Genomic DNA, 17721 nt, shown 5'->3' on the forward strand with positions numbered 1-17721 from the left:
TTCAATAAATTAATAAATATGCATAAGTATGTTTAGAGAATAAATATTTCGAAATGCGTTTTGAAACTTGATTTTTTGCTCGAATACTGCTACTAAATTTTTTTATATAAATATTTTCACCACTATTTTTTTTTTTTTTTTTTGCTTTTCTGCTCATTTTATTGCACCGTTCAACAATTGCATTTCGTTAGAATCAAGTACCCAATTTGACAATTTTTTTGCCGAGATCGATTAAAGACAGGCCAAAATATTGTCCAAGAGGAAAGCTGTCGATGTCCTCCGAACCTCCTCTACAAGAATCGTGGATACTTTTCATTTTTCGAACTTTTTACGAGACATACCGATTTGAATACTACTGTACTTTCATACAAGTGTGTGTATTACATTTCTGTATCACTAAATTCTCTTCGCTACTTAACAATGCTGCCGTTATTTACAATTACATTTCAGTTCTCATCTTCTTTCATTTTCTTACCACAACTTAAGTTATGAAAATTTTTGGAAAAATAAGAATTTCGTAAAAATTTTAATTCGCAAGCTAATGCCTTACGCTTAGTATAATCAGATTTTTTTTTATTTGGGGGTTTTGTAAACAATTTCAAAAGTTCATAAGTTTTTAATTCGAAATACATTTGCTATTATTCATACATTTAAGGTATATTTATAATATATGCACGCATTTAATGTTTTCTTTTTACCGACAATCAAATATTTCATGTAAGTGTATTTATTGAAATTCATAAAGGCAAATCAATGTACAAGTATTGTGCTTACATTTTTTTATTTCTTACTTCTCCGCGCTTTTCAGCTATCAGTTTGCGCTGTGGTTGGATTATACAATTAGTTATTGGATATGGGGTTGTTCATGCGAGTATCTGCTTGTGCTAGTGTTTTTTTCTTTCTTTGCTTTTTTTTTGTTTTTATAATTTTATTTTTGCTCCTTGAAAGTATTTATATATTTCAGCATTTTGGTAAATTTGTTATTCATTGGCGAGTGCGTCAGCAATAAGTAACCTGATTTTCTAATAAGTTTCAATGCATGCAAATTTTCAAATTTTGCTGTGTATAAATTCTTTTTTACGTACGTATGTATGTATTTATGTTTTGTATGTAAACATTCATTCTTTACAATTGTGAATTTTCCGTCCCTTACTTCAGATATGTGGCTTGAGATTCAAGTACTAACTATCTCGGTTTTGTTAAGTGGTTTTCGCGCAAAATCAGCTAAAGCGAATTTCAAATTTCTTACATTTTGGTAGAGATTTTGCGGCTCAGAGAAGTATTTGATATAAACTTTAATGAGGCGTTTCTTTTAAGTTTTTTTCTTAAAGCTTATTTTTTGCGTTTTCTACTTTTTTAATACCCCAAAAAAAAAAAATCCAAACAAAAGTTTTGAATTCAACACTTCGTGAACATTGTAGTTGAAGAAAATTGAATTTTCATCAGAATCAAAAAAAAATTATTTTGTAATTCAACTATAACTTTTTGATATTTTTAAATTTACTTATATTTTGGCTATAAATTTATTTTAGAGTGCCTTTTTGTAGCCAAAATTGTAAAATTGTGATACAAATTTTCAACTATTTTTATTGAGCTTGATAAAAACAAATTGTGCTAAAAATTCAAAAGGTAAAATTTTTTAATAAACAAATATTTCCAGATATGCAGTTTAAAAATTTTATGACATGTATTTAACTTCATTTTTCATCATAAGAAACAATTTTTCCCATATTTGTTTAACTTGTTTATATTGTAATTATAGATCAATTTTAATTTGATACAGATGGCAAAATTTTCAAAATCATAAAAAAATTCTAAAATTTTTTGGTAAATAGTAAAATTGTGAAAATAACATTTTTATAAATTTTTAAATAATACAAAATATGTGATATTAAAATTTATTGACGTATTTATACTAAAGTAAATTTTTTTATTTAAAACGATTCAATTCTGTGCCAATACCAGAAACACTTATGATATTTTAATAAGATTTTTTAGTTCAGAGCTGTTTTTTTTTAATTTTGTTATTAAATAGAAAAATTTTTGTTATTTTAAACACATAAAATTTCAAAAATCTCAGAAAAGTTTAAATATTTTGTTATTTAACACATATGTATGTATGTATTTATGTAGTTTAAAGCTGTTTTATTATGTAGTACATATTAGTTTGAATTTAGTGGCACGTATTTAGATAAATATTTTTTAATGCATATACTTAATTTAAGAAACAACTTTTATTTGTGCTAGCTGTGTAAAATTTCGTTTGTAGACAAGAAGAGTTTCGGCGTTGTCATATTCAGTGTCATTTTTCGATATCGAACAAATATTTGCTACAAAAAAATTTTCAAATTCAGTGATATTTTTTCTTAAAAATTTTGTTGGCTCAAAGTTAAATTCTTCATATTTTGTTTCCCCTTATAATGGTTGAAAGTGTATTTCAATTGATTTTTTTTTTATGAAAAGTAAAAAAAAATGTCAGTTTATATTTTTATTATAAATGTTTTCAGTGCGGAAACAGAATAAAAAAAACCAAACAGAAACAAAAAAATATAATTTTTAAGATTTTGTGAAATACAAAATATTTTGGACCTCTTTTTCTACTGGGGGTAAAAATTTATTTTGGTTATTTGTTTTGAGAAAAATATTTTTTTAATTGCAAACAAATTTGATAAACCCAATGAGAGGAGAGAAGAACTATGAAGAAAGCATTCACCAAAAAATTACCAATGACCAATGCGAGCCTTCAGCTACCTCCTCAGCATAGTTGTAAGTCATCCGGGGTCACTACGGCTAGAAGAGCTTTGGGTTTCGCCATTGTTTTTGGAGGATGCAACAAGCCAGTAGAGCATTGGGTTATTTATTTAGTTTAAAAATATGGGCTGTATACGGCTGTAGCCAATAGTAATTATTTGTACGGCTTGTAGCTCCGATTTAAATCTTTTATATATTTTTTTTTAACTTGAAGAAAATATGTACATACATACATACATGCATTTTACGTAATAACGTTATAATTTTTGATTTTTATTTACGTTCTATATTAATAAAATTTCCAAAAACATAATTGGAGAATAAATTTTTGATAAAATTTAAAAAAAGGTATTCATAGTAATTATATTTTTTCTTTGCTCGCAGAAATTAATTAGTTAATTAATGCAGACATACACCCAAAAGTAATTTCTTAAAAATAATTTGAAAAAAATATATTTACATACACCAGTATTTCATTGTACGTATTGTGATATATATTTTTTCTAAGCAAAAAAAAATTTTTTCCAATTTTTACGTACACTTTTGTATTAAAGTGAACATGAAAATCAAAAATTTTAAATGGTTTATGTAAAAATAAGCCAAAAACAACTTTAAATTTTTAGTGAAAATAATTTGAGGAAAAAATATTTCTGAACGTTAAATAGAATGGGCTTTAATTATTCAAAACCAGATATGTTTTCAATGGCCAAATGATGCGTTTTTCATTAACTTAACAAAAAAAACTTAATTTAATAAAAAAAATACCTTGAATTCTCGGTATTTTTTAATTAACCCTGGAACCCTACCCTGCTGTTTATATGGTGACATGTTTGTGGAGCATCAAATTAAAATTTGTGCCAAATGTTTTTTAAGCATATTTTATTACCCTTTTTTTTTAATGTGATGAATATTCAAAAACTGAATTTTTATTACTATTATTGAAAATATTACCCATGTAAGGTCAATGTCAAAATATGGGTAGTGTTCTAGGGTTAAAGAACTATCAACGAAAAATTCATTTTTGAGTGTACCTCCTCTAGCCACAAAACTTTGCCAAAATATGAACAAGAAAATTTCCTTACAGAGAATTAACGTAAGCTCGCTTCCAGTGCTTTGGCTATTTAATTCTATTTTCGAGTGATTAATTTTTTGTAATGTTTTTGAGCATGCCTATATAGGCTGTGCTTTAAGTAATTTGCATAGCGAAACTAACTAACTACATGCGTGCACGTTTCGAGATAGAATGGCGCATTTTGTTTACGATTTCATTTTATTTTCAATATTTTAAAGCTCCTACATATCTCAGTATATATATATATATATATTTTTTTTTTGTTCACATAAGCTCCACTTATGACGCCACTCCAGCACGCGCACGCACCATACGCAAGCGCTCTTGCAGATAATCACAAATCGAAGAATATTTCTGCTGTCGCGCCACCTGTAAAGCGGTTAGACCTTCATGATTTTTCTGTAGTATATCGCAACCGGCGCCAATCAGCTGCTTGCAAACGGTCAAGTGACCGAACATGGCCGCCGCATGCAATGCTGTTTCGCCATTCTTAAATGAGAGAGAGATTTACATAAAATCAATTTATTATTTTGAAAACCCTAAAAATTTCGTCACTCATTGCCCGCCACCTACCGGTAGTAACCCTAGATTAGGCCGGTGTTTCAACAGTTCGGTTACTACAGCCGCATGTCCTTTGTGCGCTGCCTTGAAGAGTGGCGTCGCGCCATCACAGCGCACAGCATCCACAAAGGCGCCATTTTGCAGCAGCACTTTGCATATGTGATCGTGTCCCATTTGTGCGGCTATCCAAAGTGGTGTGGCGCCATCTATGCGCTTCATATCGGGGTGCGCGCCGGCGGTGAGTAGGAGGGAGAGCACTGTACGATGTCCATTTTGGGCGGCTATGAAGACGGGTGTAGCGCGATCCTGGAAAAGAAAAAAAGAAGAAGAAATTTATATGTAGAGTTATGTTTTTGCAGACGTATCCATGTAGTAAATTAGGGTGCCTCACCAAAAAAAAATTCGGGTTTTCCACCGGGTTGTATTTTAAGATTTCCGCCAAAATACTCGTGTTTCGGATAAATGCATATTAAAACTTACGTGAGTTGGACCGGTTTGAAAATATCTCCAAAAAACTCATTTCTGATTTCGTTTACGAAAGTTACAAACATTGCCATACAGACCTTCTAATCTTAAACTCCTCTATCAACTGAAGCCATTTTTGAAGATAATTTTTTTTTTTTTCTTGTATAAAAAACTCGATTTTTGGACGTATTTTCAAATCGGTACCGTTCACGTAAATCTTAATATTTTTCTGGAATATTTTAGCGGAAATCTGAAAATATAACAGAAAATATACCGACCTACAGGCTCCATTCGCGACGGTATCGGTCGTCGGTCGGTCATTGTCATTAAAATTCTTACGTTCTGCCTGTCCGTCACGATGTTGTGAGATATTAAGGGAGCTCTACTACTTGTACTAGTCAGCAGTTTGATAGTAGCCTGACTCAAGTGATGGAGTCGCTTTGACTGTAGGCCCGGAAATCGATACAAAAAGTGGTAAATCTATTCCTTGCCATTTGGACCACGGTACCTTCTGCGGAATTTTCGTGGTATTAGGCATCGTTGAGTTTTTCCCCTTTTTCCTGAATAATGGCGCATTCTTTGATTGCCTTCAAACTTCATCATAATTTATTGTGGTCTAGGAATTTTCTATATCTGAAAGCTTTCTTAATCACCAGTGGGAGTTTTAATTATCTCATCCGAAAATTGCAGGAGTTACCTTTGTCAATTTGCTCTGCTTTTGTCAGAATTCAGCCGAACAGCGCTGCAAAAAGGTCCTTTAATCGCTCTCCAGCAGCACTTGGAGCAAAGACAAAGAAGAGTTGTTGGTATATTACCGGCCGACCATTTATAAATTATGCTTGGTCTCCGGGGACTAGTAGGACGCAACTACTGACCATTCCAAATACTGCACTCTGGACAGCAATGGCATACCTTCTGCAGTCGTCTGAACTCCACCTTTACAGCGAAATCGCCAGGGAACATAATTGTATGCTCAGCAAGAAATTACTGCTTTGCTATTAGCGCAGAGAAGGCCCAAACAGACACTTTCTGGAAGCAGAGTCCTCTCCTAGGCACATCAGAAAGCATCTCATCGAAATCACATTCGTAAAGATTCAGATATACATGGCTCAAGCACTAGACCGGACGTTGTACACACCAACTCTCAGCCCAAGAATGCCTTCATCGGAGATCAACTACCGCTCATCACAGACGAAGAGCTCCAGCTGCCTGTGGAGACCTGCGTAACTTTGCCACAACTAAGCTCTGGATGCTGAAGTTGACTAAACTCTTATTTATCTAGACGCGACCTCGACATACTCAGGCATCCCACACGATACAAACAACCCTTTTCTTTTTAGTCATACCCTGCCGAAACAACAACTTTACTGCACCTACCGTTAGTTGAGCTTTACGAGAGCGATTGATAGACGACTACTTTGGTACGACCTACCAGTGCCGCAATACCACTCGGTATTATCACTCGGTAGCACCGAAATTCGATTCCTCTGACTCGCTCATTATTCAAGTTTTTGTTTGAACTCTCGTCGCCCCTCGACGGGCAATGGCAAATCTCTGAGCGTAGTTCTGCGATCTATCTGCGTCTTATGCTAAACCGTTTGTCGTTCGGAGGCGGCGTCAAATTTGCGACGCACACCAAAAATTTGAGGATAATCTCAGCCAAACACTATACCCATGCAAAAGGCCAATCATTTATTCCCATTGGATGTGGAAAAAATATTCTTTACCTAGCTGCCACCTTAAACTCGTTTATAATATTGCAAACTTAGTAGGCAATTCCGATAGCCTACAAATTAAATTAATTAAATGCAATCTAGCTTTTGAAACTCACCTTCATGCACGCATTCACATTCGCGCCGCAATCCAATAATTCACGAACCAATTTTACATAACCACCTTGTGCAGCAACAAAGAGCGGAGTGCCACCGTCCTAAAAGAAAAATTGAAAAAAATTATAAAATATGTATATTAGGAATTTCCTTTAATCTGTAAAAAATCTCGAAATCTCTTCAAAGTTTCAAAATTTCTATTGAGCTGCTAAATTTTTTTTCGAGCTTCCAGTTTTCCAGTTATTGAATTTATTGCTGGATTTCCACGCGTCATTAAATGACAAAAATTGTAATTACTAAGTTGGACATTAAGAAATACCTCAGCCATTACTTGTATAACAAAAATGTCATTCAGGTAGCTTCTGCGATTCACTTCCGAGTGAATTTTAACCCGATTCAATTTGAGTTCAAAGTGACTTCGGTGGAAATGCACTCGGAAGTTAATTGCAGAACCTGTCAAATTAAATTGGTTCCCCATAGCATTTTTTAATTGTTAAACAAATTTGGTAATTTTAATGCCTAGTGGAAATCGGGCATAAGAATTTATTCTCATTGAGTTTCTAATCACTCCAAAATTTTCCAAATATCACTTCTTAACTTAAGTAACTCACCACTGATGGCGTGTCCACACTAGCGCCAGCCTTTATCAATATTTTCACAACATCTAGATATCCACCTTGTGCGGCAAAAAATAACGGCGTTGTGCCGGTGGCGCGTCTCGAGTTCGGATCTGCGCCCTGTTCAAGCAGCTCCAGTACACAAGGTGTATGACCGCCTGCGGCCGAAAGAATGAGAGGAGTTGTGCCATCCTGAAAGAAAAGATTTTTGATAACATTTTGATAACAGAGAGAAAAATGTTGTACTAAATAAAACTACTATGTACTCGTAGTAGACTTAATTATGCATAAAGGAAATGTAAACAAAAATATTTGTAAACTTGGGTAACCCGAGGAAAAATCCAGGCAGTAAATTTATTTAACAATTTTTACCATATGAAATTCCGTTAGCATATTTTTTTCTAAAATTTTTATTATTTTCTAAAATATTTTAAATATTCATTACTTGTACATATGTATTTTGATTTATTTATTTTTTTTTTTTACATCGTATTTCACCAATTACGCATTACGTGCAATTACGTAACGTTACCGCAAAACAACGAAATTCATATGAAATTGAAATTTAATCAGTTTCAACAAATGAAATCGAAAGAATACAAATACTCGTTTTGAAAGCGGGCAGTATTGGCAAGTAGTAGTGCATAACAGGCATTAATTTTGCCATGCATATCAAATGCACGAAACCGATTTAATTAAACCACACAAGAAAACATACAAAAATTATTAAAATCACTCAAACGAAACGTAGCAATTGCATTTGTGGTGTGTGTGTGTGTTACTATTACGGCACCTGTTAGTGCACATGCGAGTGGAATATGTGAGTATAAGTGTCAAAATTAAAATGCATGCGCCCAACGGCTGACTGAAGGCGGAGAAGGGTTAAAATCTAACAGATCTTAAGGCTCAGTGCTGGGTAAAGAAATTTCTAGATTTCTATCGGTTTTTTACTAGAAAATTTTCGAACGTTGTGACAATTTTAATTACATATAGATTACAGATACACGAAAATTAATTACAACACATCCTACGAATCATGTCTTATAGGAGTACTGGCTTGAGATTAAAGCAGAGCGAGAAGACCCAGTTGGAGCAAAAAAAAACACCAAACAGCTAAATACCTATTTAGGCATATCCAAATTTTGGCACTAAAAAAATCTAAACAACAATATCGACAAATAATCGATAACATTAAATATGCATATCGAAAACCTTGGTCGAAATATACACATGTATTTGCAAGCACTTCTAAAAATGCCCCTATACATAAACCTATGGGTAGCGATATTACAAAATAAAAGTTTATCGAAAATATTTCAGATCATATCTATATATGTATTTCAATAACGATACATATATTTTATCTTATCGATAAGTTTTTCGATATATCGATATCGCCTGATATATATATTTTCTCTTTCAGTATCGATAAATATATCGAAAAAATTAATTTATCGATTATTATATTTATATATGTAAGTAAAAAGTATATATCATAAAAACATAGATTGTTAAATAAAACAAATCCATAAATATATTGGTTTTGATCGATATATAAATCTCTAACAGTAAAAAATAAATGCATATCTGTGTCATTATCAGTAACGGCCGCTGTAGCTAAATGGACAGAGTGGCGTACCAACGCACAGTGGTTCAAAATTTCAATTGTAGGGCTCCCCCAAAACGAAAAAAAAGTAAAAATAAAATTTTAAATGTTATAAAAAAATGTTCAGCAAAATTTAATTTTTTTTATTTCATTTCTGGAAAAGTGTTGGGCAAGTTGCAAGTGGGAGAGTTCGCGTTAATTTTTAGTAATATATGAAACTCTTTTATTTCCCATTTAGCATGCAGATATGCTCGAAAAGATAGCGAAAAACTCAAAATTTTTTTTCATTCTGGTGAAAGTTTTTTTTATAACATTCCAAAATTTTCTTGTGACATTTTTATTCATTTTGGGGGAACCTTAAAATTGTTTTCAACTAGATTTTATTATGTAACATTTATTAGCTGGAACAGGATAATCGATTTTCCTAAAAATTGCTACTTTTCTGCACTGCTGAAAAATATCGATATATTTATTGATAACGTTAACGACAAATATTTTCAAAGCCTCTCAGTAAAATATTGATTAATAAAAAAATATTACTGCTACCGATAGTTATATCCACAAAAATATCAATAAAATCATCGACAACAATATCGATAAATATTAGCACAAAAGCAAATATTAATTGATGCGCTGTCCAAGCTATCGATAAATAAGCACATGAAAAAATAAATTAACCAAAAACTGCATCGAAAAATATATCTACAATGACATCAATGTACCAAAGTTATAATTGTTTCCGAAGTATACGTTCTGTGTTCCGTCCAGTTAATCTCACTTAGTGCCGCCTATTTTACTGCGCACCACCTAACGTCAACTGGGCCTGTCCAACTAAGAGGACACTTCACTTAATCATCTTTCACAACCATTCATGAGTCATAAAGTAAAGTTTCGCAAAATGCACTTTTTCATCAAGAAATTTACAACTATATGTGAATTATTCAAAATAACCAACAAAAATTCCACGCCTTTTCGTACTTTTCTTTGTCTTATCCGAACAGTGTAAGTACCTTAGTGCAATAAGCGTGATTAGCACATTCGTTTACAAAGCATACGCGCGCATCAATTCGCAATGGGCTACGACCATTCGTAGCCTACGAAATTTCACTCGCCGCTGCATTTGTGCAGTCGCAAAATTTCACACCGCCAAAAGTTGTTACTTCGTGAACTGCATACAAATTAATTTTCGCTTGAGTGCAGTTTTTTGGCATCAGCATTGTCAGTAGTGGTTCGCATCGCCTGCCATCGCATAAGGCGTTCGCCACACGAAATGAGTGCAGACGTGATTCGATTTGCCCACACCTCGTGCAGTTAGAAATGAAAGCGCGCCAAAAGCGTAAACAATAAACGCACCGCCGGCCAAACGTACAACATAATAGATGCATACAATGGTGTAAGCAGGTAGACACAAGCGTATCCCTGCAGAACAAAAAATAACCAACTTGTAGTTAGCCTTTTTGCGGGATTTCTATAAAATATATAGCTTGTAGTTAACTACAAAAAGCTAACTTGAAACTAGTTGAAAAATAATGCAGGAGTTTCTATTTAAATATCCTCATACAAATTTTACTTTGAATACTTTCCGCACTTCACAAATACTTTTTCGAATTGAGGACCTATAAAAGGAAGATCGAAATTTTATATTATCATTTTGAAGTTATGTCGGACGGAGTTCGAATATTATGGGACAGCAGATTATGTAAACAAATATAAATATAATAAAATAAAGTAAATAAATAAAATCACAAAAAAATATTTTGTTTTTATACCGGAGCGCACTTGTGCACAAGGGTATATTAATTTTGTTCACATAACGGTTGTTTGTAACAGCCAAAACGAATCGAGATAGATATAGACAAATGTATACATAAATGATCAGGATGAAAAAAGAAATCGATTAAGCCATGTCTGTCTGTCCGTCCGTCTGTCCGTCTGTCCGTCTGTCCGTCCGTCCGTGTACACGATAACTCGAGCAAAAATTGAGATATCTCAACGAAATTTGGTATGTAGGTTTCCCTTAATCCAAGGTAGGTTGGTATTGAAAATGGGCGAAATCGGACTTTAACCACGCCCACTTCCCATATAACGGTAATTTCCAGAAATACGAAAACTGCGATATTTTAGTAACTACTGAAGATAATTCACTCAAAATTGATATTTACAATAATTTTTAGACGAAAAATAAGAATATTATAAATTTTTGGAAAATGGGCGTAGCCACGCCCACTTATGGTTACATGTGTATATCTTGGTAACCGCTGCACCAATTTCTTCCAAACTTGGCACAGTTGTTGGCCTTCGCACAGCATACCAAACGGCCGAATATTTCTACAATCGGACAATAACCACGCCCACATCCTATATAACGGTAATTTCCCGAAATACGAAAACTGCGATATTTTAGTAACTACTGACTCAAAATTCACTCAAAATTGATATTTACAATAATTTTCTTCCAAATTTGGCACAGTTGTTGGCCTTCGCACAGCATACCAAACGGCCGAATATTTCTACAATCGGACAATAACCACGCCCACATCCTATATAACGGTAATTTCCCGAAATACGAAAACTGCGATATTTTAGTAACTACTGACTCAAAATTCACTCAAAATTGATATTTACAATAATTTTCTTCCAAATTTGGCACAGTTGTTGGCCTTCGCACAACATACCAAATGGCCGCAAATTTTTAAAATCGGACAATTACCACGCCCACATCCCATATAACGGTAATTTAGAGAAATAGAAAATCTTCGATAGATCAGTAAAAATTAAAGCTAATTTATTCAAAATTGATGCTTGCAACAATTCTTTACCAAGAAATACGTTTGTGATAAAATTTTGGAAAATGGGCGTGGCACCGCCCACCTATGTTCACATATATGTATCTCGGTAACCGTTCTACCAATTTATACCAAACTCGGTATGGTTATTGTGCATGCCACATAAAAGCAAAACGTTGAAAATTATTGAAATCGGACTAAAATTGAGGCCGCTTTTCATATAACGGTAAATTTCAGAAATGCTTGAAACTTCAATATTTCGAAATTTAAGGACGCTAATTTACTCAAAATTGATACACCCCGGCTTACCATGTAGCGGTNCTCCGCCCGAACTTAGACTTTCTTACTTGTTCCTATTGATATTTTATGTTCAAAAGTAGTTAGCTACAAGTTAGTTGACAAATAATGGACAAATAATGCAGAGGTAACCACCCTTGACTATTTCGCAGACCTCGCCATAGAAATATAGTTACCTGTCATAAAGAAAATATACAGATACTAGTGACCTTTAGTTCCTTCCTAATTAACTTCCAAGTTAACTTATAGTGAGATACAATTCCCGCAGGGATGTTTTTATATATGTTTATGTACATACATCCATGCATATGTTTATGTTTGTACAATAAGTGACGAGTGAGCGAATTGAGGTGTTGCCGCCAAAAACGGTGTTTGGTATTTGGCATTTACTTTGACATACATATTTATTTGTGCACCAAAATTGGCTTAGACTAGGAAAAGCGAAAGTGTAGGCAATTGTTGGTCAAGTGCCAAAATGGAAACTTTGGTTTATTTAAATAGGAACAAGAGTAAGGAAGTGACAAGGCGTGAAATTCGAAATAATGTTTACACTGTGATTTAGTTATTTTGTTCACTTCTTAAAAAAATATACTTATATTTTCTTAACTTAAATTTAGGGCCGTTAACTTATCTATTTTAAAGTATAGTTAAATTTAACTACATAATTTTCTACTTTTATTTCACATTTTACTTATTTCAAATTTTTTTAATTTTTTTCAGTTTTGCTTTGCTTTATTTTATTAAAATATAGTAAGATTTTAACATTTTTATATCCTAACTAAGTATGTGTTAATTTGATTTCTTAATTTAATTTTATATGTACTTTATATGCACTGTTAATTTTTTTTTTTAGTTTTTCTTTTCTTTTTCTTTGTTATTTATGGCCTATATAACAATTATATTCAACAAATACAATAATTTACGAAAGTAGAAGATATAGCTGGGATATGAACCAGCGACCTGGGATTACAAAGCCAGTTGTCTACCCACTGAGCTTAGAAATACGAAATAAGTAAAACGGCCTCAAGCTCAATAAAATTGTTGAATATAATTTTTCTTTTCTTTATTTTACTAAAAGTTAATAAAATTTTAATATTTTTTTATTTCTAAGCTAATATAATACTTCTTCAATTTGGCTTTAAAATATTTTACTGAAATTTTATTTTTATGTTTAATTTCTTATTTATTTTTAATTCTACTACTTTTAATTCTACTATACTATCTTATACAAAATTATTAAACTTTTATTTTATTATTTCATGATATAACTTTAGTGAAATTTTATTTTAAATTTATTTATTTAAAATTTTTTAAATAATTTTTTGTTCAGTTTTACTTTGTTTTCTTTTATTAAAATATATTAAAATTTTATTTTTTTATTCCTAAACTAAAATATGTATCAATTTTTTAATTTTCTTTTTAAATAATTCTTTTTGGAAATTTTATTTTAAACTTTTAATTTCTTCATTTTATTTATTTTATATGAATTTTAAATTTTTTTTTTAATTTTTCTTTTCTTTATTTTATTTTACTAAAAATTAGTAAAATTTTAATATTTTTATTTCTAACATACATATTACCTGTTTTTTGAATATTGGTTCTAAATTATTTTATTGAAATTTCATTTTTGTTTCATTTTTTATTTTTTTTTACTATACTTTGCTTTATTTTATTATTTCTTAATATAATCTTATAATCTTGTAATCTTAGTGAAATTTGATTTTAAGTTTTATTTATTGAATTTTTTTTTGTTCAATTTTACTTTGCTTTATTTATTAAAAAATAGGAAAATCTAAATTTTTTATATCGAACCTAAAATATGCTTTATTTTTTCAAGTTCCCTTTTAAATAAGTATTTTAATGAAATTTTATTTTAAACCTGTGATTTTTTAATTTTATTTGTTTTTTATTTTATGTGTATTTTTAAAATTTTTTATTTATCATTTCTTTATTTTACTTTACTCAAAACTAGTACATTTTAAATATTTTTATTTTAGGTTTTATGTTTTATTTTTTATTAATTTGTTTGTTTTTATTTTTAATTTTACTATAATTTAATTTTACTATTTTGTTAAAAATTATTAAAATTTTCTTTTATCATTTCTAAACTAAAATGTTACTTTTTAATTTTTATATATTATTTTTTATTTATTTTAATCTTTTTCAACTTTGCCATATTTTATTTAATTAAAAACTATTGAAACTTAGTTGATTATTTCGAAGTCATAATATTTTAATTTTTTTTAATATTTATATATATTTTTATATTTTATAATTTTTTCGGTTTTTGATAATTTTGTATTATTTTATTGAAATTATGTACGTACATACATATGTATATATATACATCCACGCCACTACCCTTCTTTCTCTATCTTCCACCAATTCAAATTATTACATATTTGTATATTCCTAACACACTTGCCCGAAATGAGGCTAATTTACCCAGTTGCATGCAGGAAATTAAAACCGGAATCTCGATCCAGTATGCCCGTAATAAATATAAACAAAAATCGCTGTAAAGTTATTCAAACAGTGTGGCCTTGACTCATCAGTATATATGCATATGTACACACAAACACACATATTAATGTATGAGTATTTTTAATACCCCTGCAGCAAATCAAACTGGTTCAGAACTTGCGCTGAGCTAGCCTGAAAAGGGACGGTACTGGTTCTTCATCTATCCCAACTCAACGCTTGCAACTGTATTTTTTAACATGGCGATGTCCTACGAAGTGACAATTGTCGCCCTCTGCAGAACTTTTGAACTTGTTCTGAGCTGACTCTGGCTTAGATGGTTCTGATACAGTTCATATAACAACAGTTCTTAGATAGTTCAAAAAGGGTCACCTCCGGGCTAAAAAAAATGTGGTTAGTTTTGAGCTGGTTCTAATAAGTATAGTATGGAGCCTTTTCTTTAAATAAGCACGCATACAATTTTGTAAATAAAAATACTTCATTATATGTTNGAGCAGTTGCCCCATAAACTATGTAGAGAATTACATATTAAATAAACGAAAACAGTTTGTTATTACTTTTAGGGTCTAAGAAAATCGAAAAAATATAGTATATTACATTTGTGCATCTTTTGTCAGCTTTCACATGACCAGGATGAGTAACATTGATGACAGCGCAACTAGCAACATATGAGTTTCAACCGTCCAACTCTGCATCCCTATTTCAGTAGTTCAGAGACAGTTCTGAAATTTGTAGGGTGGAACTAGCGCTTTGCCAGACTGTCCCTAAATTTTGCTGCAGGGACTTCATCCTACTCAGCAAGGCGCCCTAAACGGAAATATCTTGCGCATAGCATGAAAAGGGGGACCTTTTTTAATCAATAAACGAGCATGCGGGTATTCACAAAGCTCGATGCCATAAAATAATATGTAGGCGGAAATTTGGACATCGCTAAAGTAGGTCTTGCAGCCTTGGAATTGCTGAAATGTTCATGAGTAGTAAAACTCAACAAATTTCATGTATAAAGTATGTCCTTAAATAAGAGCAGCATACGCGACATGAGATATAAATCAATTATTGGCCTCACGGTTTTATAGCCGATCAAAAATGTGTTTGTTGAATGTGTAACTTGAGCTAAAATCAACTCATTTTAATAGAAAAAACTCCCAAAGTTAAAGAAACATTTTAAAATCATTTATTCTACATAAAATCCTGCCAAAAGTTTTCCAAATTACATTATTTTCTCAATTCATAGCCAGTGCATGTGTTCGTGACTACCTTCATTTCAAACTTAATTTTGTCTTTAGCATCTACATCAGCGTTGCCACAGACATATTTTTTTTCCTACCAAAATTTCCCACCATAACCAACCAAAACATACCAAAAATTTTTTTGGGTTTTTATATTTGTTTTCAATGTAAAATTTTTTAAAAACATACTTGACATAACATTTAGTAAAACTAAAAGACAACTAGATTAATAAAAACAAATTAACTGCGTATAACGATTCATTTTACTTTACAGACTTATCCATATGTACATATCGCACACCGTCTTCAAAAGAGTCACAACTCAAAATTTGGCATTTTTGAGATTATACGCTAAAAATGTATACAGAGCTTTTATTTACCTTTCAGCAAAAGTTAGAGCAAATTTTTGTTATAATTTGTTAAAAAAAAAACCTAAGGTAAAGTCACCCTTGCCCATATGATTATCATGTGCTAAGAAATAGTTTTTCGTATTTTCTGACAAACGCATTATTTTGAGTTGTGACTCTTTTGAAGACGGTGTGCGATATGTCTCTTTACACATACAAACATATCGTAAAATTTCGGCGAAGAAAGACTCTTAACATAGGTGACGGCAAATAAAGCCGCGTTATTCTCTTTGACAGCGAAGAAAGACCCATAAACTTATGTCCGCGGTCAACTATATTTTCGAGTGCAAACTTATTCCCCAGAACTCCCCAAAGAGTTTTTCCGAACTCTTTATTCGTGTCTAGTGACAATATTATTATTATTACGTCGAAGATATCCGCGCTGCGATCTAAGAAGATATATTGTGCTAAATCAAAATTGTAATCACTCCAACCTTAGGCTATTTAAAAAGCTCAGCACTTTGGATGAGGCCATGTTCCAAATTTTAGATGGAGAAGGCAATCGTTCTCCAAGGTGTATCAATCTACGATTCATGCTTCGTGGGCAGGCACATAGAATATACTCTGGGGTTTCTTTCACCACCCGAGAAACCCTACAGTCCGTCCCTACAAAAAGACCCATTTAACTAAAATCGTACGTTAACTTGCAGTGTGCTGTCAGGTTGCCAGTAAGAGTTCTAAGTTCAAGGTGTCTTTCTCGGAGTTCCTGCTGGAAAGAGTTATGCATATCTTTGATTGTCTTATTCCCTTTGTCTTCCGCCATTAGGCAGCAATTTGAGATTATTCCCAGCTAGCTCCTAAGTAGGTCTGCAGTGTATCCTTTATATGTATCACAGAAAGTCTAGGGACCATGCAAACGCATTTGGGCTTCACGCTTTGCGAGACAGTCAGTCCTTTCGTTGCCTTCAAACAGAATATGCTGACGTGACGTGAAGAGTTTACAAGCCTTGATGCCATTTTAAAAGACTAAGGCCTTTAACGCTGCCTGAATATCCGACATAATATTTATTCTGGCCTCATTTGCCTTCTACGATGGCATTCGCGAACACAAACTTCGATTGGGAAGACATCCGCCTGAAATATGGTTGAGTACGAGCCCATTGGCAGACTTTTCTGGAATCTTGGTCCAAGTACGCCATAAATTATATCGCTACCTAAAGGTGAAAAGGTGCCAAGTCCATTTTTTTTTCAAAGTTTAGTTTTTGATGCAGAATGACAGGTAATACGAAACAACATCGATTTTTCGTCTCTCCTGAAAAAGTTAAAAAAAAAATGGACTTGGCACCTTTTCACCCTTAGGTGACGATATATGGATGTCCGTATTGCATATTGGCAATAATAAGGTATACGTTTGTAATTAGGAATCAGGTATATTTAAATGCTTGTGGCCGCATTATACGAACGCACCGGTGAAATATTTGTGTAAGAAAGGTTGCTAAAATATTTGGAGATACGTATATATTTTCTATTTGTCGCAAATAACTATTACTCATTGTCCCGAAATCTACCAAAATCCAATCAAGCCTACCAACCTACCAAATGCAAAAAAAACCTACCAGTTTTGGTAGGAAAAGCCCATGTTTGGCAACACTGATGTACATAAATGCCAAAGGGTGAGCG

The 17721-nt window shown here is 32.2% G+C and overlaps 1 protein-coding gene across 9 annotated transcripts in view; it reads right to left on the bottom strand.

Moving 5' to 3' along the window:
• Positions 1–4075: 4075 nt before the first annotated feature.
• The window catches only part of LOC108380752 (ankyrin repeat domain-containing protein 29), a 69299-nt gene continuing 55653 nt past the window's right edge, over positions 4076–17721 (bottom strand). For all 9 annotated transcript variants that reach the window (XM_017637170.1, XM_017637157.1, XM_017637192.1 and 6 more), the window contains 4 exons: positions 7290–7487; positions 6681–6779; positions 4397–4690; positions 4076–4312 (listed from right to left, as the gene is read on the bottom strand). In XM_017637170.1, coding sequence (XP_017492659.1) covers positions 4103–4312; positions 4397–4690; positions 6681–6779; positions 7290–7487 — 801 coding nt within the window. In that variant the 3' untranslated portion in view covers positions 4076–4102. The remainder of the gene's footprint in view (positions 4313–4396; positions 4691–6680; positions 6780–7289; positions 7488–17721) is intronic.

This window comes from Rhagoletis zephyria, unplaced genomic scaffold (genome assembly GCF_001687245.7).
Source record: "Rhagoletis zephyria isolate East Lansing unplaced genomic scaffold, Rhagoletis_zephyria_1.1 Rzeph_scaffold_00128, whole genome shotgun sequence".
NCBI classification, from domain to species: Eukaryota; Metazoa; Arthropoda; class Insecta; order Diptera; family Tephritidae; genus Rhagoletis; species Rhagoletis zephyria.